Source organism: Phascolarctos cinereus, unplaced genomic scaffold (genome assembly GCF_003287225.1).
Source record: "Phascolarctos cinereus isolate Bilbo 61053 unplaced genomic scaffold, phaCin_HiC Scaffold_1;HRSCAF=81, whole genome shotgun sequence".
Classification (NCBI taxonomy): Eukaryota; Metazoa; Chordata; class Mammalia; order Diprotodontia; family Phascolarctidae; genus Phascolarctos; species Phascolarctos cinereus.
Window position 1 is genome coordinate 219,518,922 of NW_027555514.1, and position 27,272 is coordinate 219,546,193.

The window sequence follows — 27,272 nt, forward strand, 5'->3', positions numbered from 1 at the left end:
GGGGCATTCACGGGTCAAGTGAAATGCCCAGGTTCACACTGCTAATATGTGTCTGAGGTAAGGCCAGGCAGGATTCTGAGCCAAGGCTAGGCCTTCACTGCACCAAGATGCCTCTGAAGCCTTGTAGGAAAGTTAGGGTCCTGTGTTCTGATCCTCAGCTCTACAGACTCATGAATTCCATTTTAGCAGACCTATCATTTTTGTTGAGATAAGTTTTCAGATTTTTGCTTAATGGATGTTTCCACTTTTCATTTTTAAAATAACTCCCCTCCCCCACCTAACATCTATAAAATCCTTATTTTTAAAAAACCTCCTTAAAACAAAATTTGAAAACATATGCTCAATATTTTTAAAATATTTAGTAATGTTATTGGTTAAAACAATATCACCCGAAAGTGATAGGCTCTGAGGGATTAGTTCAATTGAATAGAAATCACAAGTGACTCCAATTATTAACATGGATGCCAATTTATTCATTGGCAAAAGGAAATCTATCCAACTAGATTCCCAGTAACAATCACAGGAATTCTCAAATTATTGAGATCATAAGGTTGCTTGGTGAACATAGAAACAGTGCAAAGAATCTATGCTGTCCTAAAGGACATTTTTATCAAGCTAGGCTAGTCTGATAAACTGCCATCCTGTATCATACTTTTCCATATTTCCTTCCTAATATCTGGAACCAGTCATTAGAATCAGAGACACACTGACTGACAAGCTTGGTCCTCCTGCAGACCATTCTGTTATCCAACTTTATCTTGGGTCTTCTGGAACCCAGTGGAGTAAATCTTAGCTTCCTTACATTTAAGATTGGCACCTAGTTTCAGGAGTCATCTCACAACCATAGCCCATTCTTACATTCCCTTCTTCCTTAGCCCAGTACCTAGTGTTTAATAAATGCTTGATTTCATTTCCTTCTTTCATTAATGCAACAAACATACTAACCATCTTTGAAAAGCACACTGCTAGGTGCTTGAGTAGATAAAAACTTAAATAAGACCTGGTCCTTGCCCTCCAGGGGCTTACAATCTAGTAGGAAGAATAAGACATTTACAACAATAACTTTTATAAATTCATATATGATCAGTGCATAAGAGAATCACAAGGTGCTGTGATGAAAGAGAGATCACATCTCCCAGGGAGCGCTGTTTCATCGTTTGGTCACTGAATCATACTAACTTCAGTTTCAAAGGGTGACATTTTTTACATACTCAAATTTTTCAGATGCCGCATTTGAATTTTTCGAGGCTATGCATTGACTACAGCAAGAACTGTGAAGAGAACTTAAGCACACCAAGCTCTGTAAACATTGTTTTTTGTCCTGGTGGGTAATTACTCCCTTTCCCTCCAGCCCTAAGGGCACACACCCTGTAGTAAAGTCAACAATTGAAATTAGAGATGGTCCCAGACACGCAGAGCTGCCCTTAGGGCGTGAAGTTGATGATGCTGTACAAGACAAGGAAGAAGGTGTTCATGGCCAGGGAGTAATCAGTGTTTGATGCAAAAGAAAGGGTAGCCCTGCCCAGGTGGGGAAGGTATGATAGCCATCTAGGAGGACTAGATGCACTAGGTCAGGGAAAGTCTCTAGCCCAGGGGCAAAGTGCCTCTGCCAAGAGTGAAGAGATGAGCCGAGGACCAGAGGCATGTTGCTCATAGCTGGTAATACTGTCCTTGGTGAGGTGGGGCAGTCTTCAGGGTTAGGGTGCCCAAGATCTAAAGAATAGGGTCAATTCCTCCTCGTGAACAAGAGTGGTAGTGGGAAGAAGTACAGAGGAGTTATCCGGAGCTGAGAAAGATGTGGTCCTTTTTGTGGCTAAGTGGACGCTTCTTTGGAGCTGGTGGCTGAGGCTGTGATGCCCATGGTTGGGGGAACACAGTGCATCCAGTTCTGGGAAGTGTCCTTGGGAAAGCCTTTCTCCACTTGAAGCTGCTGGTTCAGGCGCCAGTACTTTTTACCTTTAAAGAAGTAGACTTTGCCATCCTGCCAGCTCAAGGCTGCGGAGGGCTCATCTGGAACTCCAGTGAACAGCTTTCCTATCGGCTTTGGGTAACGGCTGAAGTCATTCACAGCCAGCTCATCCCACTGCCAATACCCAGAGCCCTGGGGATAAAAGGAAAAAAGAGTGTTAAGGATTTCCTACAGCTCCTATGTAGCTTTCACCTTCCAGTGCAGCAGCCCCTCCCTTTAAGAAGCCTGCCTTCCTCTTTAAGGATGCCATCTTTCCACTGGAAAAGGACTTTCACTCCGCTATCACCATTCCTAAAGGGAATGCCAATTCCCTTTATATGCAAGGCACAGGGCACTGCCCTAAAGGAGAAACAGTCCCTCCCTTACACTCTTACAAAGTTGAAGACTTTGTACCTTGAAAAGGAAAATTTTCTGGTTGACAGGCCAGTACAGAGCTGCATCCAAGTTGGGTCCCACTTGACTTAGCCGCTTAGGAAAGCCAGGGACCAATTTGAAGCCCATGTAGCGCCAGATCATATTACCTAACGGGGAGAGGAAAAAAAGTAAGATCTGCAGTGTATATCCCTTCCTTTCGAAAGTTTCTCCTTTATCCTGTATTTTTCCAGGGACTTAAACAGAGGATTAAGCTGAGTCAGGAAAGCATGGGTTCAAGTACTACCCCTGACGCGTACTAGGATTATGATCATGATAAGACACCCAACCTCTCAGTGCCCCCTGGTAACTCTTTAAGGCTGCAGCTAGAAGTTACAGATGAGGTGCTAATCTGCAACAGTGGAGGGAGTTTTCCATCCTGGAAGTCCCCTACACCAAGAAAACCACAGATCTGGTCCCAACTGCCCAGAAAAGCCAAAGCTCCAAATCTTTATCCTCTTAAATTATCTTTGTTCCTCTTTTTAAGACACCCTATTCCCTCCTCACCTTTAAAGAAATGGATCCATTTTGTGCGGGGAGAGTAGACAGCAGCATCCAGGTTCCCTGGGAGCCCCTTCCATATGGTCGCTATATGGAAAAGGGGTCCCAGTCTGGAGCCAGTCACTGTCCATACATAGTCTCCTTTGAAGGCATATGTCTTTCCGTGAGGGCCTGGAGAAAGGATGATGGTTGAAAGTGAAAAAGCAAAACCAAGTCCAGGAGACACACACACACACACACACACACACACACACACACACACACACACACACACTCTTTCTCTCTCTCTCTCTCTCTCTCTCTCTCTCTCTCTCTCTCTCTCTCTCTCTCTCTCTCTCTAAGGTTTCCCACCCACAGGAAGTCCTATCAGAAGTTCAAAGTTTATTCCAAAACAAATATATTCATTGTCCAATGTGAGAGGTAGCTTGTAGGTAATGGTAAGACTGACAGCTTTGGAGCCTGACAAGACCAAGCCTTGTCTCAGATACACACTCTACAAGTCATTTCACTTCTCAAGGTCCAGGCCATTCCCTGGGACAATGTGATAGTTAATGAGCAGATCTGTAGCAGTAAAGGGAGTTTTCATACCAGAAGTTCCCTACACAGATGAAATCACAATTCAAGGACACTCCCTCTCCTACCCCCTCTAGAGGCATTGAGTTCTTCTCCCTTCCTTGGAAGCCCTGAGTCATTCCCACTTTTCCAGTCCTTAGAGATAGATGGTCTGTCAAATTTTGCTGAGCTTCTCCCCCAAAGGGAGGAGTTTACCTAGCATCATGGCATCCAGCTCTCCGCTGCAGGGGTCAGACACAGCTCCCGGCAGTGTGGGCCCTGGGGTTACAATGGAAACTTCATTCTCTTCCTCCTCTACCTCCTCTTCCTTCTCTCCACTCGGAGGGATCCTCTTGCCTGCAAGTTAAAGACACATCAGGCCTTGGAGGAAGGCATTTAGAATATCACACAATGAAATAAAAGCTTCCCAGAGTCCTTTCCCCACCACTTACTTAGAGGGCCTGGGGAAGGATAAAAAAAAATCCATTTTGGCTCCCAGTAGAAGCATCAACAAGGAAAGTTTGATGGAAGATGGAGAAAGGTAAAGTAACCAGGGCACTCTCTATTCCAAGTGAGGGAGATTGAGGGCACTGGGCCTAGGACTGCAGCCCAATGGAGCAAGGTTAAAGCCAAAGGGAAGGGGATACTGATGATTAGGTAAGAAGGAGCCAGGGTATTTCACTCCTAGAAATATCTCAGCATGAAAGAGAATCCTATTTTGGTGGGTTGAGGAAAGAGTATATTCACTGAAGTAGGAGATTTGGGGAAACAAACATGGTTTGGGGGAGGGGAGGAGAGACTTACCATAGAGGGCCTGAATCCCTGCCACATCATCAGGGTGAAGCTGGAAGTGGGGCCGGAAGCCAGAATAAACAGGTGCCATGAGGGCCTGCGGGTATCGGGAATGGCCCAGCCCGAGCGCATGGCCAAGCTCATGGGCTGCAATGATGCGAAGATTCACCCCCATTTTGGTCCCCTCTGTCCAGGTCTCTGATTCATCGAAATGCACACTGCCCGATTCAGGGATGTCAGCATGAGCCAGGACCTTTCCTGGGCACAGGGCATTGAGAAAGGGGAATGAGTAAATGTTGAGTGAAATGTGCAGCTGCCCTCCAGTCACTTTATTCTCATTTCTCCATCCCTTCAAGATCCTTTATCTAGTCCTCAAATCTCTCTTGTCTTTGTGACTTCCACCCACATCCCAAACCTCAAAAATGTCCTCTGGGAAGGAGTCGTGGATCAAAGAACTTGGAGGCCTTAGAAGCCTTCAGGTCCGCTCTCTTCATTTTATAGAAGAGAAAACCGGGGCAGCTAAGTGGCTCAGTGGATTGAGCACCAACCCTAAAGTCAGAAGGACCTGAGTTCAAATCTGGTCTCAGACACATAACACTTACTAGCTGTGTGACCCTGGGCAAGTCACTTAACCCCAATTGCCTTAAAAAAAAAAAAGGCAAGTGTCCAAATTGACACAGGGAATATGGAATAAGCATTTATAAGCATTTATATAATGACTACTATTTGCCAGGTACTGGGTTAAATGCTTTTCAGATATCTCATTACAGGGGAAGCTAGGTGGCGCAGTGGATAGAGCTCGGGCCTTGAAGTCAGGAGGACCTGAGTTCAAATGTGGCCTCAGACACATAACACTTACTAGCTGTGTGACCCTGGGCAAGTCACTTAACCCCATTGCCTAGCAAAACAAACAAACAAATAAATAAACAAACAGATGCCTCATTACATCATCACAACTCTAAGAGGTAGGTGCTATTATTACCGCCATCTTATAGTTGATAAAACTGAGGCAAACAGGAGTTAAGTAACTCCTCCAGAGTCATACAACCATTACGAGTCTGAGGCCACATTTGTACTCAGGTCTTCTGACTCAAGACCTAGCATCCGATATGCAGTGCCACCTAGCTGCCCTAATAGGTAGTACATGGCAGAGACAATATCTGAACCTAGATCTTCTGACTCCAAATCTAGTGACCTTTCACAATGCTATCCTGTGTCTATGGAAGAATCAGTAAACATTTGTTAAGCTCTTACTGTGTATCAGGCACTGTGCTAAGTGCTGGGGGTACAAAAAGAGGCGAAACACAGTCCTGCCCCCAAGGATCTTACAATCAAAAAAGCTCAATGAGAATGTGGAGGAGGGACGGCCAAGTTCCTCTAAGGGAGCCTTAGGAAGCTGTCAAAATGGATCAGGGTGGAGCAGTAAGGAGGGAGAGGAGCAATGTCCAAACCAACATAGTAAGGGATTCCTAGACTAGACTGGTACTTAATAAAATCAGTTAATTATTTGTTAACTGTCTATTCTGTGCCAGACAGTAAGCTAAGTGCTGGGGATACAAATATGCTTTTTTTTTTTGGAGGCAATAGGGGTTAAGTGACTTGCCCAGGATCACACAGATAGTAAGTGTCAAGTATCTGAGGCTGGATTTGAACGCAGGTCCTCCTGACTCCAAGGCTAGAACTCTATCCACAGCACCACCTAGCTGCCCCCTGGAGATACAAATATGATGAATGCAACAATCCCTCCTAGCAAACCACTTACATTCTAAAACAGAATACAAGAAGGAGATAGAAATAGACATACAGATATATGTATGCAGAATAAGTAGGAATTAATGCAAGTAGCAAAATACAAGGCAGCTTGAGAGGGAAGGACTTCATGTAGAAGTTAGCTCTTGAGCTGTGTTGTGAAGAAAAAGAGGGTATCTAGGAGGCAGAAGTGAAAAGGGAGGGCATTCCAGGCGTGAGATGACCAATACAAAGGAATGTGTGGGGAACAGAAAGGCCATTTAGCTGGATCGCAGGGACTGAGAGACAAGAGTCCAATGAGTCTGGAAAGATAACGCCAGGTTGTAAAGACCCTTAAAAGGCCCTGAAGAAAGGAGTTTATATTTTATTTTGGAGGCAATAATTTAAAATGGAGTTTACAGAGCAGGAGAGGGACATAGATCTGTGCTTAAGGAAAATCACATATAACAGGACAGACTAAAGTGGAGAGAGACTTATGGCAGAGATATCCACTAAGAGGCTGTTGTAATAGTTGAGGTGAGAGGTGATAAGGGCTTGAACTAAGAGGATAGCTGAGTAAGTAAAGACGAGGGGTCTGATGAAAAAGATGTAGTAGAGGTTGAAATGGCAAGACTGGGCAGCTGGTTTAGATATGTAGGATGAAGGAAAGAGAGGAAAATGCCAAAGTTACACATCTGGGAGCCTGGAAGAATGAGCCAGCTAGGTGGTATAAGGGATAGAGTACTAGTCCTGAGTTCAAATCAAGCCTCAGTTGTGTGACACCAGGCAAATCTCTTAACCTCTGTGTGCCTCAGTTTCATCACCTGTAAAATGGATATAATAATAGCAGCTATCTCCCAGACTTGTCATGAGGATAAAATTAGGTGATATTCATAAAATGCATAAATTCTGCCTGTTATTATTATGGTACATTTGTCAAAAACTGGGAAATTTGGAAGAAGGGGATGTTTGAGGGGAAAGATAACAAGTTTTGTTTTTGACGTGCTCAGTTTGAGATATTTCCAGGATATCCAGTTTGAAATGTCCAATAGGTAATTGATGATATGGGACTGAAGCTCAAGAGAGAGGCTAAAGCAGAACATATTGATCTGGGAGTCATTATTAAATTCATGGGAGCTGACGAGGTCACCAAATAAGAATATAGAGAGAAGAGAAGGGAGTCTAGGACAGAACCTGGAACACTCTGAGTTAGAAGTTGTGATCTATTTCCAGCCAAACAGACTGAGAAAGAGCAGTCAGACAGGTAGGAGGAGAGAGAGAGAAAGAGAGAGAGAGAGAGAGAGAGAGAGAGAGAGAGAGAGAGAGAGAGAGAGAGAGAGAGAGAGAGAGAGAGAGAGAGAGAGAGAATAAATTTATTAAGCACCTATGTGCCAGGTACTGCAATAATCTGTGGAAAGTAGCATCACAAAAACGCAGAGAAGAGAGGATGGTCATCAGTGTCAAATGCATCAGACAGAGAAGAATGAGGACTGGAAAAAAAAAGACCATCAGATGTGGTAAATAAAACATTATCGGTAACTATAGAGAAAATAGTTTCTGATGAGATCACAGACCAAATTGCAAAGGATTGAGGAGTGAGAGGAGAGAAAGTAGAGGCAAAGAATGTAGACATAGCACATAGATCTAGGACAATAGCTTAGAGGGGATGGCAGGGCCTAATGAAAGTTTTTTTAAGGGTAGGACAGACTTGGGCATGTCTGAAGACAGGGAAAGAACTAGTAGATAAGAAGAGATTGAAGAATAAAAAGAGAGAAGAGAGAGGGTGATGACCAAGTTTGCAATCTGCTGAGGATGAGAGGGGACAAGATCAAGGGCACTAGGGCTTACCAGGTCCATCAAAACCTTGTGAGCAGTGGGGGTCGCGTTGGCCATGGAAGGAAAAACGGATATCTGCCCAGCCTGCCTGAATCTCTCGGAAGCTCAGGGAGGCCACCCTGCTCCAGTATCTGAAAGCAGTATGCAGGGCTTTCCTAGCAGTGTAGATTGGGAGGGTGGATGGCCAATTCAGGATACGGAACGTTAGATGCCTCTTCCGCCAGCGACCTGGGGTGGTCGGATATGAATCAGAGATCAATTTTTCTTACCAATCCAGACAGGGATGGAGAGAAAGAAGCCCATGCCCTGGTCTCCTCTCGGTGTCAATTCATGACCACTTTAGGCTAAGTGGTCAGTCCATCTTTCCCCATCCCTCTTCCTTACAATGTTCTACACTCTACCTTCCATATTCCCTTCCTAACTTCAACCCTCACCTAGAAGTAAGTATTTTTGGGTCTTTTGGTTGAAGGGATCTTCCAGACCACAGCGGGGCTCCCCCATTCGTGCCCTTGTTAGCCAATCCAACTGCCCAGAGATTGGCAGCTCTGAAGCTTCTTGGAAGGACCTGGAATTAAAAAAAAAAAAGGAAACTCATTGGGGTAAGGAGGATGATATATATGGTCGACAGTATTATGCTCTTTGCTGCCTGAGATATTGCTTGTTATCCAATACGGATGGTCTGAGAATCATTACAACCATGTAGTTGGGGGTGAGGAAGAGGTTCTTTTCTGTGTCCTTAAAATAAGGAAATGTTCAGTTTCCTTTTACATAGTCCATTTCCAGCTCTCTCTCTGACTTTGGTAAAATTCTCCCTTAGGTCTAAACTTTTTTTTTTCCTCTAAAGCTACAGCCCCTTCACCTTGTTCCCCTCCTCTAGGCAATCCTTCCTCTAAAGATTCTCCCATCAGAGTTGCCAACCACAAGCAACATTCTCTTTTAACGTCCTCTTCTGGATCGTGCTTTTCATCCTCAGATCTTTGCTTGTCCTCTTCCTCCTCCACACCCTCACTCCCAAAACTGAATCCAGACCGAAGCCTAGCTGGAACTGGTGAGAAGATGAGGAACTGGGGAATTGAAGGTCATTGAATAGTCAGCCCAGTGAGATTGAAAAGAGCTGGATGGGAGGCAGAGGAAATGGATTCCAATCTTGACCGGGCTGCTTTAGCAGATAACCTTAGAGCATGTTCTTTGCACTTCAGTTCTGGACTTCCTCACTTTAAAAATGAGGAAGGAGGCTGGGCTGGAGAGGCTCTCTGACGCATTTTCTGATACTCTGGAGGGAATTCTTGTTCAGGGTATGGGTTGAACTGGGTCTCCTCTCAAGGCTCTTTCTACTCTTTGATTCTGTGGATTAGCCAATGAGTAAATATATTTTGGCAAGGACTGGGTGAAAATGGATGGACTTGGGTGCTGCTAAACCCAGAATAGAATCAAAGGAAGAGATGGGGTTGCATTCAGGAAACTGAAACACTTTTAAAAATCTCAAGCTGTTCCCTGCTCGTTCACTCTCTCTCTCCCCTCCCCCCATCCTTCCCTCTCTGTCTCTATCATCTATTATCTATGTATCCATCATCTATATATCTGTGTATCTCTCTCTGTCTCTCCCTCTCTGTCTCTGTCTCTGGGTCTCTGTCTTTCTCTCTCTCTCCCTCCCTATCTCTATCATCTATTATCTATCATCTATGTAGCTATCATCTATATATCTGTGTACCTCTCTCTCTCAAATACACACACACACACACACACACACACACACACACACACACACACACACCCCTCTTTTGGCAGCTAGGTAGCACACAGTGGATAGAGCACTGAACCTGGATTCAGGAAGACCAGAGTTCAAATCTGGCCTCAGACACTTACTATCTTAACTTTTGTTACTTAACTTTGCCTCAGTTTCCTCAACTGTAAAATGGGGTAATAATCACATCTACCTCACAAAGTTGTTATGAAGATTAGATGAGATAATATTTATAAGGTGCTCAGCACATCTGCTCTTAATAAATACTTGTTCCAGGGGCAGCTAGGTGGCACAGTGGATAGAGTAATAGCCCTGGATTCAGGAGGACCTGAGTTCAAATCCAGCCTCAGACACATAACACTAAATAGCTGTGTGACCCTGGGCAAGTCACTTAACCCAATGCCTAACACCCCCCCCAAAAAAAAGTCATGTGCTTAAAAACAAACAAATAAATAAATAAGTGCTTGTCCCATAAATAAATAAATAAATGATTTTTACAAGAGGGGCAGCTAGGTGGCACAGTGGATAGAGCTCTAGCCTTGGAGTCAGGAGGACCTGAGTTCAAATCCGACCTCAGACACTTGACATTTACTAGCTGGACACTTACCCTGGACAAGTCATTTAACTCCAATTGCCTCACCAAAAAGCAAAAAAACATAAAAAATAAATACTTCCTTCCTCTATCTGTGTATCTATCTATCATTTATCTGTACACATATGTATGTAGGTATATATACACACACATTTATACACATAGATGTGTGTATATATATGCATATGGATATATATATATATTATTATATATATATATATATATATTCACACATATGTTTAACACCAGTATTCTTCTTCAATGCCCTATAGCTGAGAATCATGGCATGCTACTTTGGCCCCCACCCCAGGTGTGTCCATTCTTGACCTCTTACCTCACTGCTTCTGTCACCTCTTCTGGCCCAAAATCATCTGTCATTCTCTCCAGAGGCTTCTGCAGGTACCCATACTTTATTAGGTAATCCTAAAGATAGCAATAAGGAATGGACCTGCAATTTTATTGGTGTAGGGAACTCCCAGTTAAGGAAAATCCTTCTACCAGTGCTGGTTAGCACCTCCTCTGCAATTTATGGGACAAAGGTTCAGGCATCTTCTGACTGATCAAACAAAATCCATAGAGGAGGGAGAAGGAAGGACAGAGAAAACTAGACTGCTGAGGAGTAGACAAAGGAAAGAAGAGAAGAGCAGGAAAAGATGAGTGAGAGGACAGAACAGAGGGAAGATTAGAAAGGAAGCAAGAAATAGATAGCAAATGGAAAGTACCTGGCAAGAGGGTAACCAGATATCCCATCCTGCTATGCACCCTCTCTGCAAACCCAAGGTGCCCCCCTAACATTAACCAATACTCACCAGAGCCTCCTTCTGATTCACGGGTTTCACGGACCTCCCTGCCACCATTATGGGAAGGAGACATCCCAGCCAGAGCAGTTGCCACTTCATAATCTTATCACAAACTAAGAACACCAAATCCAGGGAGAGTGCAGCTGAAATCGCTGAGAAACAGACTGAATGTGGGGCTGAGAGACCTCCCAGGTCCTAGACTTTCGGTCCCCGCCTTTGCTTCTAGTCCCTCTTTATAGTATTTTAGCTGGGGCTATGGGGGGGGGGCAGCAGAGGGAGGTGACTCAGTCTAGAAAGGAGATATGTTGCAACTATTCCTTTTAACCCTTGCCCTACTGGGCAGAAAAAGCCTTTCTCCATGGACCTCTTGTGTCTGTATAGCCTAGAAAGAGAAAGCCAAACACCTGAATCTAAGCTGATTATGAACGGATTGTTCTGATGGTGGTAATCTGGGAAGTGCCTGAATTGGTCATCAGGGATAGACAACTCCAAGAAAAGGGCTAGGCCTGTCTGGAGTTGAAAGTCATTCTTAGACCTCCATCTAACCCTAGCCCCAACCTAGCCTTGCTAAACATCTTCATGAAGATTATTTAGCCTTTTACCATTAATGGAATTTTCTATCTCTCCCTGGTAACTGTACAGTAAGAGGAGAAATATCTAAGAGGCACAGTGTAGCTGAAGTGTTTGATTTCAAGAAATTTGTAGTGTAGTCACTTCCTCACTCTCTAGTGTTACAACTTCTACTAACTAGCTAGGACCCAGCTTAGGTTAGTATGTCAAAAATGTCCCTGAACTTGGAGCCAGGGAAAAATGGGCTTGAATCCTGAGACTGACACTTGCCAGCTATGAGACCGAGGGCAAACTATTTACCCTCTCTGAGCTTCAGAGTACTTATCTTTCAAGGAGGAGTGACAATACCTCTCTTGATCCTTTTAAGGATTAAATGAGATAATACACATACAAACCTTAAAATCACTATAAAATATCAACTATTCTATCTCCTAATATTTAGGTGGGGGTGAGGGATGGGTAAAGGATAAATAAAAGATATTGGGAAGAATATGGTATACACACATGAACAAACATTTATTAAGCGCCAAATATGTGCCAGGCATTGTGCTAAGTGCTGAGGATATAAACAGTCAAAAGATAGTCTTTGACTTCAAGAAGTTCACAGTCTAATGGGGGAGACAGCATACAAATGACAGGTAAGATAAATGTAGGATAAACTGGAGATAACAAAGGGAAGGCATTAGGGAAGTTTATAAAGAAATAGATTCTAAGTGCTAAGTGAATGGGATAAACATCATAAACCATGGTGAGCTCAGAGAAGAGAGAGGGGGGCCCTTCAGATGGAGGTGATTAGACAAGGTTTCATGGAGAAGAGAAGATGGTCATTGCCTTGGCCATGAAGATGTGGGAGCAGGAGAGGAAGGAGAAAGGCATTTCTGATGGGGAAAGCATTCTATCAATAGCTTGAAGGTAAGAAAGCATAAAACATTTGGGAGCAGGAGGGGAATGAATGGGCCAGAGTGTCTGAAGCAAAGAGAAGGTTTTTGTAAGGGAAGAGTAGAAATCCCTCTGGTAAGGAAGGTAAAGAGTAGACTAAGGAAGGCCTTGAATGCCAGACTAATTTATTAGATAATGACAATGATGATAATAGCATACCTTGATTAAAGTAATTATATTTATTATTAGCTGTAAAATGCTGTATAAATTTGATGCATCGTAACTATTTTAAAACTTTTTTTTTGCATTATCTCATTTAATCCTCCTAAACAGCTTAATGAGGTAGATAATGCAGGTATTATGGCTCAATTCTACAAACAAGGAAACTGAGGTTTGGGAGTAATTAAATGTTTTGCTCAAAGCACACATAGAGCCAGATTAAACCCTTCTTCTAATTCTGACCTTTCCACCTACAGTCTGAAACTTCTCCACTTTAACAGGGGCCTCCAAGAGAAATCTTAAATCCTTGAAATAGGGGTAGGGTTATTTTGTTCAAGGTCTCACTTAACACCCAGTTCTGACCCTCCCTCCCAATTCCAAGATAAAGAAAGATGTAAAATAGGGACCCTGTAATAGGAAAAAGGGAAGTTCCTGATTCAGCTGCCTCTCTATATGTCATTCCTGTACTCCTGAGTCACCCAGCACCCAGTTGTGAAACAAATGTGCTGAGTCACAAATATACAGATCTCAAGGGTGGCAAAAAAAAAAAAGGACAAATGACAGATCCTTAAGAGAGACTCATAATCCCAAGTCACAGCTAGCTCCATTCCTCAGAGGCAACCTGCCCAAGATGGAGAGGGAGCAGAGTGGGAGAGAAGGAATCAATCGCACTCTGACTTCCTGGATATTCTTCCCTGTAGTCTGATCTCCTAGAAGTTTTACCCAACAGTCTTTGAGACCTAATCTTTGACTGTCACCTAGAAATATAGTTTCCCCATAACACTAGATGGGAACAGTGAAAGAGGGTAGGGGTTAGATGGACAAACCACACTAAGGAAATGTTAAATGAGTTGGAAATGATATGTCCATTGAAGCACTGGTTATATAAAGGGTATGAGTAGTATGACTGGGACTTAGAGGAGGGTAAGATGGGCTATTGACCCCCTCAGATGGCTCTGCAGAGGACAGCCACAATGATGGGCTTAGGAACCCCGAACTTGGGAATAAAGGACCCCCACCAACATTCAAAACATGATGTGCTTTTTGATTATTTGGGTCCCCTGCTGCCTCAAGTTGAGGAGTCAGGAAAGACAGACAGGAATAATGAATGCCTTAGAAGGGTGCGTGGTGACTCACTTCCCTATGACCACAATGGCATCATGACCATCCTCAGTCCCCCAGGGCCAACATGACACAGATCCATTCCTTCAAAAATTTGACATCTGGGCTAAGAATTGGGTGAGGTCAGGGCAGAAAATGGAGGATGTGATCACAGGTTATCAGAATTTCAGATCATCCGATTCCATAAGGCCTGAAATCCTGAGGGTTGCTACTTACCTTCTCTGCCCCAAGATGCAAGGGAGGAAGAGGAAGGGAAGGGGGAAAAGATTATATTTCTCAGAGTGTTTAATTTAATTTAATTTAATTAAGCTTGTCCCCTGTCTCCTATTAAATTTGTTTTAGTTATATTTCTCAGAGTATTTTTCAATAATTAGAAAGCTATGAAAAGCAGGATGGTGAAATGAAAACTTCTCTACATCAATAGAAATCCAAGTTCAAATTGCTCCTCCCACACTTACTAGCTATGTGACTGTGGGCAAGGTCTCTGAACTTTAGTTTCCACATCTGCAAAATGGAAACAAAAATGTTAGTTGTACCAACTTCACAGCAATATTGTAAGGAATAAAATATAATGGATAGAAAGCACTTTACAAACGTTAAAGAAGATTGGGAACAAAGTGAAGTCCATGTCTTCCTCAGAGATTTCTCAGCACAGGAGAAACTGAAACACCTTCTCTCTGCCTCACCCCTTTTCTGCACCATTGACACCCCCTCCTTGCCTAAAAAAAGAGCAGTAGGCTGAAGAAAGTATTGGTCATCAATGGAAGCAGAGGAAGGAATGGCATGACCCACAAAGGACTGGACATCTCTGACTACAGAAAGGACAAGGCCCAGGACAGGACAAGGAAAATGAAGAGACTCCAGGCCCTGATTAAGTCAGAGCCAGCCTGGGAGGAGGGGTGCTCTTGATGTGAGGGAGGGAAATAGCCCGTTTCTTCAATATTTTTCTCAGAACTTTGAAGGGGTAGAGCTTGGAAAGGGCTTTCCTTTTCTGGGTATGGCTGTCAGCCATCTCTGTTGCCCTAGAAACCTCTGTTTTTCAGAGGGAAATACTCCCTCCCTTCTTAATTAGTCACGAGTTTCCTAGAAGCAGTATGGGAAGCGCCTGCCAGAATTGTACGCAGCTGGAACTCGTTAGAATATTTGGGAGTTGGATGGAGGAGCTGGGCCAAGACATTCAGTTCCCATGACCCTACAAAGGCTTCTTCCATATCCTCCATAGGCCAGGATGAAACTTACTGCAGACCTACTGGTGTTTCCAAGATGCCTTTCCTGGGAGGAGGAGGGTCTGGGGAACCACATCCAGCCTCCCCTAATCCACAGATAGGACCCTGTTCCTGAGGAGAGCAGGAAAATAAACATGCAACGTGCACAGGGGGAATTTTTTTTTTGCAGCATTGTCTGAGAAGTATGTGTATGTCCAGTTCTGGATTCTGAGAAAAAGGACTTCAAGAAAGAGGCAATATCGCATAGGAAAAACAACAACAAAAAGCCAACAGATTTAGAATCTATAGACCTGGCTTCAAATACCAGTTCTGCTCTCTGCTACCTATGTGAACTTGAGGAAGTCACTAGTTAACCCTTCTGGATTTCAGTTTCTTCATCTATAGAATAAGGGAATTGGGTCATTTGGTCTCTGGTGTCCTTTCTAGTCCTAAATATTATCCTTTGAAATAGAATCTGAGGTCCTTCTTAAGACTGGTCAATGCAATGACCAACCATGATTCCAAAGGACTCATAACAAATCATGCTACCCCTCACCAGACTGAGAAGTGATGGATTCAAGATGCAAAATAAAACGTACATTTTCCAATACAGCCAGTGTAGGAATTTGCCTTGCTTGATTGTGTGTATTTGTTACAAGGGTTGAGTTTTGTTCTTTCAACATGGAAAACAGGGGCAGCTAGGTGGTGCAGTGGATAGAGCACTGGCCCTGAAGTCAGGAGGACCTGAGTTCAAGTCTGGCCTCAGACCAAACACTTGACACTTACTAGCTGTGTGACCCTGGGTAAGTCACTTAACTCCAATTGCCTTAAAAACAACAAAAAAAACCTTAAGAAGGGAGTGCTAGAGGTAAGTAGCCAAAAAGAAAGAAACAAAAATGGGTTTATTGATATATTTTTCAATGTGGAAGAAAGAGCCAAAAGAAGCACAAACAAGCTGGACAGCTTCAAAAGACACATGTTGAATTTATTACATATTAAAAAAAACAAACTGTACATAATAAAGGCTTGCAGTTTCATGCACTGTCCTCTTTTTCTGTTCTATTAGGGTGTATGGAAATTCTTGTTTTACTTGTTATTTGTTAAGTGCAGAATGAAAACAATCAAATTCTTGTTTTTTAAAGGAATATAAGGTCAAGGACAAGGACTGTTTTCATTTTTTGTCTTTGTGTGTCCAGTGCCTAGCACAATTCTTTGTTCACAGCAGACACTTAATAAACCTTTGTTGAATTTTAATCACTGACCTTGCAAATCTCCCTCTCAGTTCCTAACTGTAGCAGGAAGGATGCGAATTTAGATTTCAGGGGTTAAATTTTCCAATGGTCAAAGAGATATGGGGAGGTTATAACTATGACTTTTCTTAATAAAAAAAAAAAAGCAACATAACAGATTTGCAGTTTCATGTGCAATCATCTTTTTATTATACTATGTTATGGAAATGCTGGTTTTATTCCATAAATTAAAACTACATGAATAAAATAAAAACAAAAAGTTCATAGCCAGCAAGTTTAAAAAAAAGGAAAAGAAAAGAAGGGAGTTGTGCCCTCTGAAGAGGAAGTTGCTGCCTCTTCTCCCAGGAAAGTTGTTGTAGGTGCTATTAAGTGAGAAGTCTTTAGAGGGTTTATCTCTACCTAGAAGGATTAAATGGAGGAGAAAATCCTCTTCTTAATGATTTGGATAAAGGTATATCTGGCTTCCTTCTCAGATCTGCAGATGACACAAAGCTGGAAGAGCTAGTCAATCAGTCAGTCAGTAATCATTTAAGTGCCTGCTATGTATCAGGCGAAGGGTACAAAAAGAGGCAAAAGACAGTCCTTGCCCTCAAGAAGCTCCCAAGCTAACAACAAAGAATCTTGACTGGCTAGAGGAGCATTGGGCTGAATCTAACAAGATTAAATTCAGTTGGGAGGAAAGTAAAGTCTTATACTTGGACACAAAAATCCCAAATTCACAAATATAAAATAGGGGAGCCTGGTAGGATATCAGTTGTTCAAAAAAACAGATCTGGGAGGCTTAGTGGACTGCAAGCTCAAGATGAGTCAACAGCATGATATAGCAGCCCCAAAAAAAGCTGATTCAATCTTGGGCTGCATTAAAACAGGCATAACTAGGAAAAGAAGAGGTAATGATCTCAGTTTATCCTGCACCCCTCAGACCTCCGCTGGAGTATTACATTCAGTTCTGCATACGCCATAGTTTAAGAAGGACACTGATAAGCTAACAAGTATCCAGAGCAGGGCAATGAGGGCAGTTGAAAAGCTTGGGTCTATGTGATAATACAATCAGTTGGAGAAACTGGGGATATTTAACCTGGAGAAGAGAAGACTAGGGAGTATCTAGTCTATAGCTTTCTTCAAATATTTGAAGGCTGTCATGTGGAAGAAGAAATTAGACATGTTCTGTTTGAACCCAGAGGGCAGAACCAGAAGCAATGGGTGGACATTGTAAAAAAGCAAAATCAGGTGAGATACGGGAAAAACTTGCTTAGAATTACAGTTGTCAGGGCAAGTAGATGGTGCAGCAGATAGACAGCTGGCCCTGGAATCAGGGGTACCTGAGTTCAAATCAGGCCTCTGACACTTAGTGGTTGTGTGACCCTGGGCAAGTCACTTAACCCTGATTGCCTCCAACACTCCCCTCCCCCCCCGGAAAAAAAAGAATTACAGTTGTTCAAAGATGAAATTGGCTACCCAGAGAGCTAGGGAGTTCCTACTCTGAGGTTAGAGAACTATTTGTTTCTACTTTTTTTTTTGTCAAGGCAATTGGGGTTAAGTGACTTGCCCAGAGTCACACATCTAAGTGAGTGTTATATGTCTGAGGCCAGATTTGAACTCAGGTCCTCCTGACTCCAGGGCTGGTGCTCTATCCACTGCACCACTTAGCTGTCCCATTAGAGGATTATTTGTCAGATCTATTATGGTATGTGGGCTGGACTGGACTGCCACTCTCAGAGTTTGAATTTCTGTTTTCCTGTGAGTCAGAGTAGCTGGTGACAGAGGTAAATGTCAGTCTGGTAACCATCATAGAGAGATTGGCTGCCTTCCTAGATCACGTATCTAAGATGTGATGGAAACATTCCCAAGACCTGTCAAACCAAATGATTACTACTGACTTATGGTGATTCATGTGGGCACATATGATATTGCTAGAGAAACCTAGAAAGCATTATTAAAGTTTACAAAATCTAGGGCAAGAAATGAAGGACCTTAAGGGTACAGATAGTGTTTTCATCATTGTGGTCCATGAAAGCAGAGGTATAACTAGGGTTGGCAGATCAGAGCTTTGCTGCAGGGTGCCACAATTTAGAGAGTGCTGATGACACTTGGATAGCTGAGAGCTGGATTTGGAATCAAGCAGACCTGAGTTCCAATCATGCCTCAAATGTTGACTACTTGTAACCCTGGGTAAGTCACTTTGAAGAAACATTAGAAGTCCATTACTTCAAATCTCTCATTTTATAGATGAAGAAATGAAGATCTAGAGGGACAGCTAGGTTGTAGAATAGATTGAGAGCTGGTCAGGATGACCTGAGTTCAAATCCAGCCTCAGACACTAGCTATATGACCTTGGGCAAATCATTTAGCTTCTGTCAGACTCAGTTCCTAATCTGTTAAATAGGAATAACAATAGCACCTCCTTACAAGTCTTAAAGTACTATATAAATGCTAGCTATCATTATTATTATTTATTATAATTTATCATGGTCACACAGGAAATAAGTGGCAGATCCAGTATTCAAACCCAAGTTGCCTATCTCTGAATCTAGCCTTCTTTCCACTACAGTAAAATAACAATAATTATAATTATTATCATTATACCAATACTAGTTATTATTATTAGCATCACCATTATCGTTATTATTATTATTGCTAGCCCATGATCATATAGGAAGTAAACGTCAGAGCCAGGTTTCAAACCCAGGTCATTTGCTTCCAAATAGAGCTTTCTTTCCACTGTGAGATGGACAGCTTCCTCTCTGGTAAAATGGGTGCGATAATACCTATAGCACCTCTCCTACATGATCCTATAATAATAGTGTCAGGAATACTAAATGAACAAGTGGAAAGCACTTATTAAGCTCATACAATAAGCAAAATACCATACTTAGCCCTGTGGATGCAAATAATAAAAACATGAAAGTTTCTCTACCAAGAAGAATGATCTTTGCACAGGAAAGGACAGAACCTGAATATCTAATAGGGAGCTGATGCCCTAGATAAATAAGATAATAAGGAGGACTTTGCTGCCCTTAATGAGTTCAAGCCACCACAACTACATCCGGGGTATGGAAAAAACTAGTAGGTATGATTGCTGAGTAACTGTCAGTGATCTTCAGGAGATAAAAAGAAGAAGAAGAAGAAGAAGAAGAAGAAGAAGAAGAAGAAGAAGAAGAAGAAGAAGAAGAAGAAGAAGAAGAAGAAAAGAAGAAGAAGAAGAGAAGAAGAAGAAGAAGGAGAAGGAGGAGAGGAGGAGGAGGAGGAGGAGGAGGAGGAGGAGGAGAGGAGGAGGAGGAGGAGGAGGAGGAGGAAAAGTAACACTGGACTGGAGAAGGCCAAATGTGCCAGTTTCAAAAAAAAAAAAGAGGAAGAAAATGCATTCTGCATCTTAGAGGCCAGTGAGCTGAACTCACTTAATTCCTGACAATGTTCCAGGACGTGTTATTACATGGTTAGTAAACATCTAGAGAAAAGAATCTGTGGCTTCATCAAAAACAGGTCATGCCAGACTAACTTAATTTTCTTATTTAACAGGGTTATGATACTGGTATCAACAGAATGAATAGCAGCAGATGAGGCTTGCCTAGATGTTAGCAAAGAATTAACAGTCTCTTATGCTATTGTCTAGTGCCAAAGAAACATATTAATTCTATGATCTGTATTGTTGGCATAAGCCTGCCAAAAGCAATTTTTATGAATTTATCATTATTCTAAATACATGCATTGATTTACTTAAGTGAAATATCCAAATTACCATAACTGCCTCCTCGTTTCCAAACAAAGGTTCTCAATCTTTCTGTGTGTCATGAACCCTGTGGGTGATCTGGTGAACCCCACAGATCCCTTCTCCAAATAATGTTTTTAAAAGCATAAAATAAAACCCATAGGATTACAAAGGAAATCAATTATCTTGAAATAAGGTTACCAAAATATTTTGAAAAAGCAAATTTATGGACCCCAAGTTAAAAACCCCTCCCTGCTCCAAAACAAGGCATTTTAAAGTAGCATTTATAAGAATCTTTAACAAGTAAAATTTCACAAGATGATAAAATATAATTGCACAGTTTAGTCCTAAGAACAATAGTCACTTAATCATTTAAAAATTCCCGGGAGACTCATTCTCCTAAAATCACTCAGTCCTTCTTTGGCCATACCCCTCAAGGGCTCTCCATTCAGGAGAGTTACCACTCAGATAACAGGAAGTGATGCAGAGACTTCACCTTTCCCTTAGTACTCTGATGCCTTCAAGAGGATTTTGCTTCTAGGTGAATCATTCCTCTAAGTTAGTGGTTCTCAAACTTTGGCCTCAAGACATCTTCATGCTCTTAAAAATTATTGAGGGACCCCAAAGAGCTTTTGTCTTTGTGGGTTCTATCTAATAATATTTACCAACTTGGAAATAAAATATTTATTTACTGATTCACTTAAAAATAATAATAATTTGTTATTCTGTGTTAACATAAATAACATAGTTTCATGAAAAATAACGATATTTTACAAAACAAAAATATTAACTAGAAGAGTGGCATTTTAACATATTTTTGCAAACCTATTTAATGTCTGATTTAACAGAAGACAACTGTATTCTCTTATCTGCTTCTGCATTCAATCTGTTTTGATATGCTGTTATGATTGAAATATGAAGAAAATCTGGCCTCATACATGTTGTTGTTGCTTTTTGTTCTTCACTCTTGAAGAGGACCATGACATCAGGGGGGTGATGCCATGACATGCAAGTGAATTGGACTTAAGTGAGGGAGGGCAATGCCTCACTTTCTCCTCCAGAGCCAACTGGGTTCAAGTGGTGAGATATAGAGCAGGACGACTAGAGATGGTCCTGGATGCAGTGTGAGACCTTGGCCTTTTTAAATTAAGTTCTTTAACAAATCTCAGTTTGACTGAGACAGCTCCCATTCAATAGTGAGAGGAGTATTCTAATAGGCAGATGACATCTTTGTATTATTATGTAAATAAATTTTACTTAGATGCCCTGAAAGGGTCTCAGGTATACCAAGGGGTCCACAGACCACAATCTGCTTTAATCCTTTCAGGGCCCTTAACTAGACCTAAAGCATTTCTCTTTCTAAATTTGGTTCCCTCAATTAATATTTTTTCCAGGACCTTAGCTTTTATTTTTGTCCTTTTATAGGGCTTTCTGAAAAGGAAGGGATTGGGTCTAAGCAAAGGGAGAAAGGATTTTACTGGAAGGCATTGTTTCCTGAGTTTAAGTACTGATAAAGTTTTCTTTTTTTCTGGTAAGTCTGGGAAGTACTTTAGATAGCAGGAATATTTATTTCTTAATATTTTCAGTTGAACTAAAAAGGAGTCAAGTGAATAAAATTTCATTAAGCACTTTCTATGTGTCAGTTACCATGCAAAACATCTAGTAAAAGGAGGTTTTAATTTACTTTTCACACTCTCCTTGTGCAAAAGATGGAAAAATGGGGCTAAAATTCAATGGATTCAGAAATGTTAGAATGGCCAGACCCAAAGAGCCATCATTAATGGTTTGAGGTCAACTTGGAAGGAGGATTCTGATGGACTATCCCAGGGACCTGTGTTTGGCCTTTTGTTGTTTAATATTTTTTAATAATTACTCGGTTTGGGTTTTTTTGTTGTTGTTTGTCACTGCCTCTTTAATAATTACTTGGATAAAGGCATAGGTGGTATGCTATGGAAATGATACAAAGCTAGCTATTATATTGGAAGACAGACTAAGAATTTAAACTGAACTTGATAGACTAACATTGGAACCAGTGAAAGAAGAAATTTCATAGGGATAAATGTAAAGTCTTACCTTTGGGTTCAAATAATCAATGTCACAAGTACAAGGTAGGGGAGGATTGGATGGACAATAATTCATTTGAGAAAAATCTTGGGGGCAGCTAGGTGGCACAGTGGATAAAGCACCGGCCCTGAAGTCAAGAGGACCTGAGTTCAAATCCAGCCTCAGACCAAACACTTGACACTTACTAGCTGTGTGACCTTGGGCAAGTCACTTAACCCCAATTGCCTTAAAAAGAAAAAAAAAGAGAGAGAGAAAGATCTTGGCCTTTTCATAAAGGGAAAGCTTGATGTAAGTGCCATTCAGCAGCCAATCTTAGGATGCATTAAGAGAAGAATAATACTTAGGAACTATAGAGCTGGGTTAGCAGCTTTTATACCTAGGACAGATAGCATAAATAGATAGGCTGGGTCTAGAATTCAAAAGCCAGGAGAGATCAAACTGGTTGCTTTCAGAAAATTGCAAAGGTCCATTAGTTACTCCAAAGTCTATTACTTCTTCCAGAAAAATGAGCCTATTAAAAAAATGCCAACATTCTACTAGTGTTCTTTCTAGCTTTGAGCCACAAATATATTCTCTGAAGAATAAATTAATATTGCCCCCATATATACCTATATATTTAGAGAAATAATTTTCCTAGAAGCAAAGAATGGGAAACAAAGTAGATGCCAGTCAATTTCAATGAGGAAATGGCTAAACAAATTGTGGTATGTAAATGTAATGGAATATTACAGTGCCCTAAGAAATGAATCAATATGATGAATACAAGGAAGCATGGGAAGACAAATGTGAATTGATGTGAAGTGAAGTAAGCAGGATCAGAAAAACAATGTATACAATGACCACAACAATAACAAATCAAACTGCTGTAAAATTATAATGACCAAGCTTGGACCTTAAGAAATGACCTAAGAAGGTACCTTCCCCAACTTTTTTGCAGAGGTAGAAAACTATGGGTGTAAAACATTGTGTATTATGTCAGACTTCTTCAATAGGCTTAGTTTTGCTAAACGTTTTTTTTAATCTTTTTAAAAATTTTTTGTTGTAAGGGCTAGCTCCCTGGGAGGTGGAGAGGGAAATATATGGTGGGGAATGTAGGTGATATGAAAACAGAACATAGCAATAAAACTTCATTTAAAAAAGAAAATGAATATCACATATAGGTCAATGGAAAGGTTTATTAGAGGTAATTACTTAAAATAGCCACTAAAATACCTTAAAACTGCACTGAGACTTTGGAAACACTCTGAATGTCCTCAGGGAAACATGGGATAGGAAGATTGGTAGAAGTAGGACTGGTCATACAGGAAGGGGGAGGGGTGCCAGCACGGGTAGAAAGCCTATGTGTTCCACTAACATCCTTAAAATATCAGGAAAAATTGAGAAAAGCCTAAAGCATGTAGGATATATTCTCGTGGTAAACCTGTGGGGGACATATGGACAAGAATCACTTAGAATATGCAAGAATGGATGAATTATAATCTGCATGATTGGAAAGAATATCCAAAATGATGAGGTCACAGATTCATTTGGGTATTGAGTAATGTCCTGGAGCAGGAAGAATGTGGATGAACTGGAGATGCTCCAGAGAAGGTTAACCATGATGGTAAAAGGTTCTAAATTCATGCCATAAACAAAATGGTTGAAAGAAGTAGAAATGTCTGGCTTGGAGAAGAGAAGGCTCAGATAGTATTCAATACATTCAATAATAGTGGCAGCTAGGTGGTACAGTGGATAGAGCACCGGCCCTGGAGTCAGGAGTACCTGAGTTCAAATCCGGCCTCAGACACATGACACTTACTAGCTGTGTGACTCTGGGCAAGTCACTTAACCCCAATTGCCTCACTACAAAAAAAAAGAAAATATATATATATATATATTCAATAATATATCTTCAAATATTTGAAGAGTGTCATGTGGAAAAGTTTCTTTACTTTGTTCCAGAGACAGAACAAGGAATAATATTTCCTTAAATAAAACCTACCTTTGTTCTTTGTAACATCTAACTCAGGAGTGGGGAACCTTCAGCCTTCAGGCCACTTGTGGCCTTCTAGGTCCTTGGGTGCGACCTTTTGACCAAGTCCAAATTTTGTAGAACAAATCCTTTTATTAAGTGGATTTGTTCTGTGAAGTTTAGATTCAGTCAAAGGGCTGCACTTGAGGACCTAGAGGGCCACACATGGCCTCGAGGCTATAGGTTCTCCACCCCTGAGTTAGATGTTACAAAGAACAAAGGTAGGTTTTATTTAAGGAAATATTTCCTAAAAATAAGAGCTATTCACAAATCAGATAGACTCCCTCATAATATAGATCTGAAAGCAAAAGTTGTATAATCACTTTTGGGGTATGTTGTTCAGGTCTGGGTTAGACCAGATGGCTTCTAAGATTCCTGCCTGCTCTGAGTTTCTGCCAGAATCTGTGTTCATATGGAAATCAGATGTGGAGTAGCTAGTTTTCCCTAGACTGACCCGTGCCCATCAGTAGCACTTTTATTTCTGGCCTCCATGATAAAAAGAAATGGGATTTTATCCTATTTCTTTATTGCCCAAATGGGAGATGGAATGTGATTGGGCTCATTGACTCTCTCTTCTCTCACTTTGCAACCTATGGGAAACAATCTACATTCTGATTTCCAGCCTTATCATTCAGCTGAAACTACTCTCCCCAAAGTCACCAATATTCTCTTAATTGCCAAAATTGCCTTTCCTCTGTCCTCAACCTCCTTGATTTCTCTGTAGCATTTGACACTGTTGGTCACCCTTTCCTCCTGGGTACCCACTAGGTTTTCTTCACATTGCTCTTTCTTCATTCTTCTCCTGGTTTTCTGGCCATTATTTTCTTAGTGTCCTTTGCTGAGTCTTCATCCAGGGCATGTCCATTAACCATGGGTGTCCCTCAAATATCTGTCCTGGGCCCTCTTTTCTTCTATCTCACTTGTTGATCTGGCTAGTTCCCATGGGTTCAATTATCTCTATGCACATGATTCTTAGATCAATGCACCCAGCTCCTCTCTCTCCTGAGCTCTACTCTCACATCACCAAATGCCTTTTGGATATCTCATCCTGGATATCCCATATACATCTCAAGGGCAACATGTCAAAATTAGAACTCATTATTTTCTCCCTGAAACCTTCCATTTTTCACAATTTCTATTACAAGTGAGGGCACCATCATCCTCCCACTCACTCAGGCTTTCATCCCCGGTGTCATCTTCAACTCCTCCCTTACACTCACCCCACAAGCCTTGTAGTTTCTACCTTTACAAATCTTTCATATAAATCTTCTCTAGGCTCACACAGCCACCAGCCTATTGTAGGCCCTCAGCATCTCATACCTAGACTATCAAAATAGCTTTCTGATTGGTCTCCTTACATCAAGTCTCTTCCCACTGCAATCTATCCTCCACTCAGCTACCAAAGTAATTTTTCTAGAACTCAAGTCTAACCATGTCAACCCATTATTCAATAAACTCTTATGGGACGTATAATTTGAGCTATGTCTAGAAGGAATCTATATCACTAGAGGTACAAGTCTTACATTGACCACAGTAGGAAAGGAATTCCCTACCACTGTGACATAGGCATCAGACCTTAGTCCAGTTACTAGCCCTGGCCAGTGGCTCATGGATCTATAGGGCATGGGGGAGGAAAACTCCCTCTTGCTGTCTCATCTCTTGTTTTCTTTGGTGAAAGCAGATGGTGCCCACAAAGGTGCAGGTACCAAGAATCCTAGCCCCAGCTCTAGTCAGTGATTAATGGGGCTAACAAGAAAGGGGTTCCCTACCATTGAAACATGAAGTTCACTGACCCATCCCTTGCTTTCTCCAGAGAAGACAGCAGATCTGTCTATTCCACTTTGTCTATGGAGGTTCAGCTGCCGAAAATATTCAGTCTCAGTTTTGGTCAATGGTTCATCAGCTAAGGGGGGGGGGAGGGAGGGAGAAAGAGTACCAGTAGTTCAAGCTCAGCTTGTAGAGCTCTGACTCGTCCAGTTGAATTCTGACAGTAAGGGACGGCTCCAATTTTTATTACAAGAAGCTTTATTAGAGATACACTGTTACTTGCCACTACCAGAGGCTGGTTGTGGGTGTGAGAAAGATCCAGGGGCCAGTGATACAAATGTTGAAATATATGAGAAGAGAGGGAGAACATTGGGGTGGTGGTGGAATGGTCTCACTCAGGGAGTTAGGTAATACCTGTGGGATGGGAAAGTTGGTCTCCAAAAGTCAGTTAAGGGTGGGAGATGACCAAGTGATTGCTCTACTGACTATAAATTTGATTGTGTTTTTTTTAGGGTTATTCTAGGGTATTTCCACAGCCATCTGGATGGAAATGGAGCATTCATCCCTAGCATCTGGATAGTGATGGGCTTACCTTTAGGTTGTAGGGCTCATCTATAGATGCAGGGAAGTTGAAAAACAACCCACTGTGTTCTAACTTTGAACCACCTTGACAGTGATGGCATTGTGCCGAGGAACAGGGTAGGGGATGATTCCTTAGTCAAGATGTGAGGGTTTAGCAAGCCAGCTAATAAATTTCTACAGCAAATGAAAGCTGAATCACAAATCAAAGTTACATGATGGACTCCAGATCATAAAATGAAGTCTAAGAAACATCAAAGAATCACACAGCAATGTGCATTTCTACTATAGAATCTCTATTATCCTCAGAATCAAATATAAATGCAATTTAGCATTTAAAGCCCTTCACAACCTGATCCCTTGTGACCTCTCTCATATTCTTATATTTTACCCTCCTCCGTGTACTCTATGATCCAGCTATACAGGATTACTTATTGTTCCTTGAACATGGAATCCCATCTCCTGATTTCCATGCACTGTCAGTCCCCCCAAACCTGGAACACTCTCCCTCACCTCTACCTCCTGGCTTCCCTGATCTCCTTCAAGATTCAGCTCAAATCTCACCTTCTACAAGTGACCTTTCTCAGTCCCCCCTACCTCCTCACTGCTAGTGCTTCCCCTCTGAGATCACCTTTATATATATATATATGAATATAAATTATGTAATATATAAACATACATACATGTATGTATGTATGTGTATATATGACCTTTTATATACATAGTTATTTACATAATATCTCCCCCATTAGAATGTAAACCCCTAGTGAACCTTTTTTCTTTTTTTTCCCTTGTGCTTTCTTTGTATCCTCATCAAATAGTACCATACCTGGCATATAGTAAGTGCTTAAATGTTTGTTGACTGACTGACTATTGTGTCTGGGATGAGGCAATAAAGGCCCTTCTGCTCTCCTCAGCATAAGGCATTCCCTGAGCCTCTACCTGCTGTGGCAGTTCTGAGACACACCAGTT

General features: G+C 41.6%; 1 protein-coding gene across 3 annotated transcripts; it reads right to left on the reverse strand.

Annotated features, from left to right (window-relative positions):
* Positions 1 to 344: 344 nt before the first annotated feature.
* On the reverse strand, positions 345 to 11,454 carry MMP19 (matrix metallopeptidase 19). 3 transcript variants are annotated; one of them, XM_020989959.2, is made up of 9 exons: positions 10,935 to 11,454; positions 10,460 to 10,548; positions 8,224 to 8,354; positions 7,802 to 8,017; positions 4,238 to 4,483; positions 3,650 to 3,790; positions 2,888 to 3,052; positions 2,363 to 2,490; positions 345 to 2,101 (listed from the first exon to the last, which is right to left on the reverse strand). In XM_020989959.2, exons 1-9 carry the CDS (start codon positions 11,022 to 11,024, stop codon positions 1,814 to 1,816), a joined length of 1,494 nt encoding a protein of 497 aa, XP_020845618.1. In that variant the 5' UTR covers positions 11,025 to 11,454; the 3' UTR covers positions 345 to 1,813. The 3 variants fall into 3 exon arrangements, with proteins under 3 accessions (XP_020845618.1, XP_020845621.1, XP_020845619.1); XM_020989962.2 differs by lacking the exon at positions 10,460 to 10,548 and having other exon boundaries at positions 10,935 to 11,012; XM_020989960.2 differs by lacking the exons at positions 10,460 to 10,548; positions 10,935 to 11,454 and adding an exon at positions 8,649 to 9,328.
* Positions 11,455 to 27,272: the final 15,818 nt, after the last annotated feature.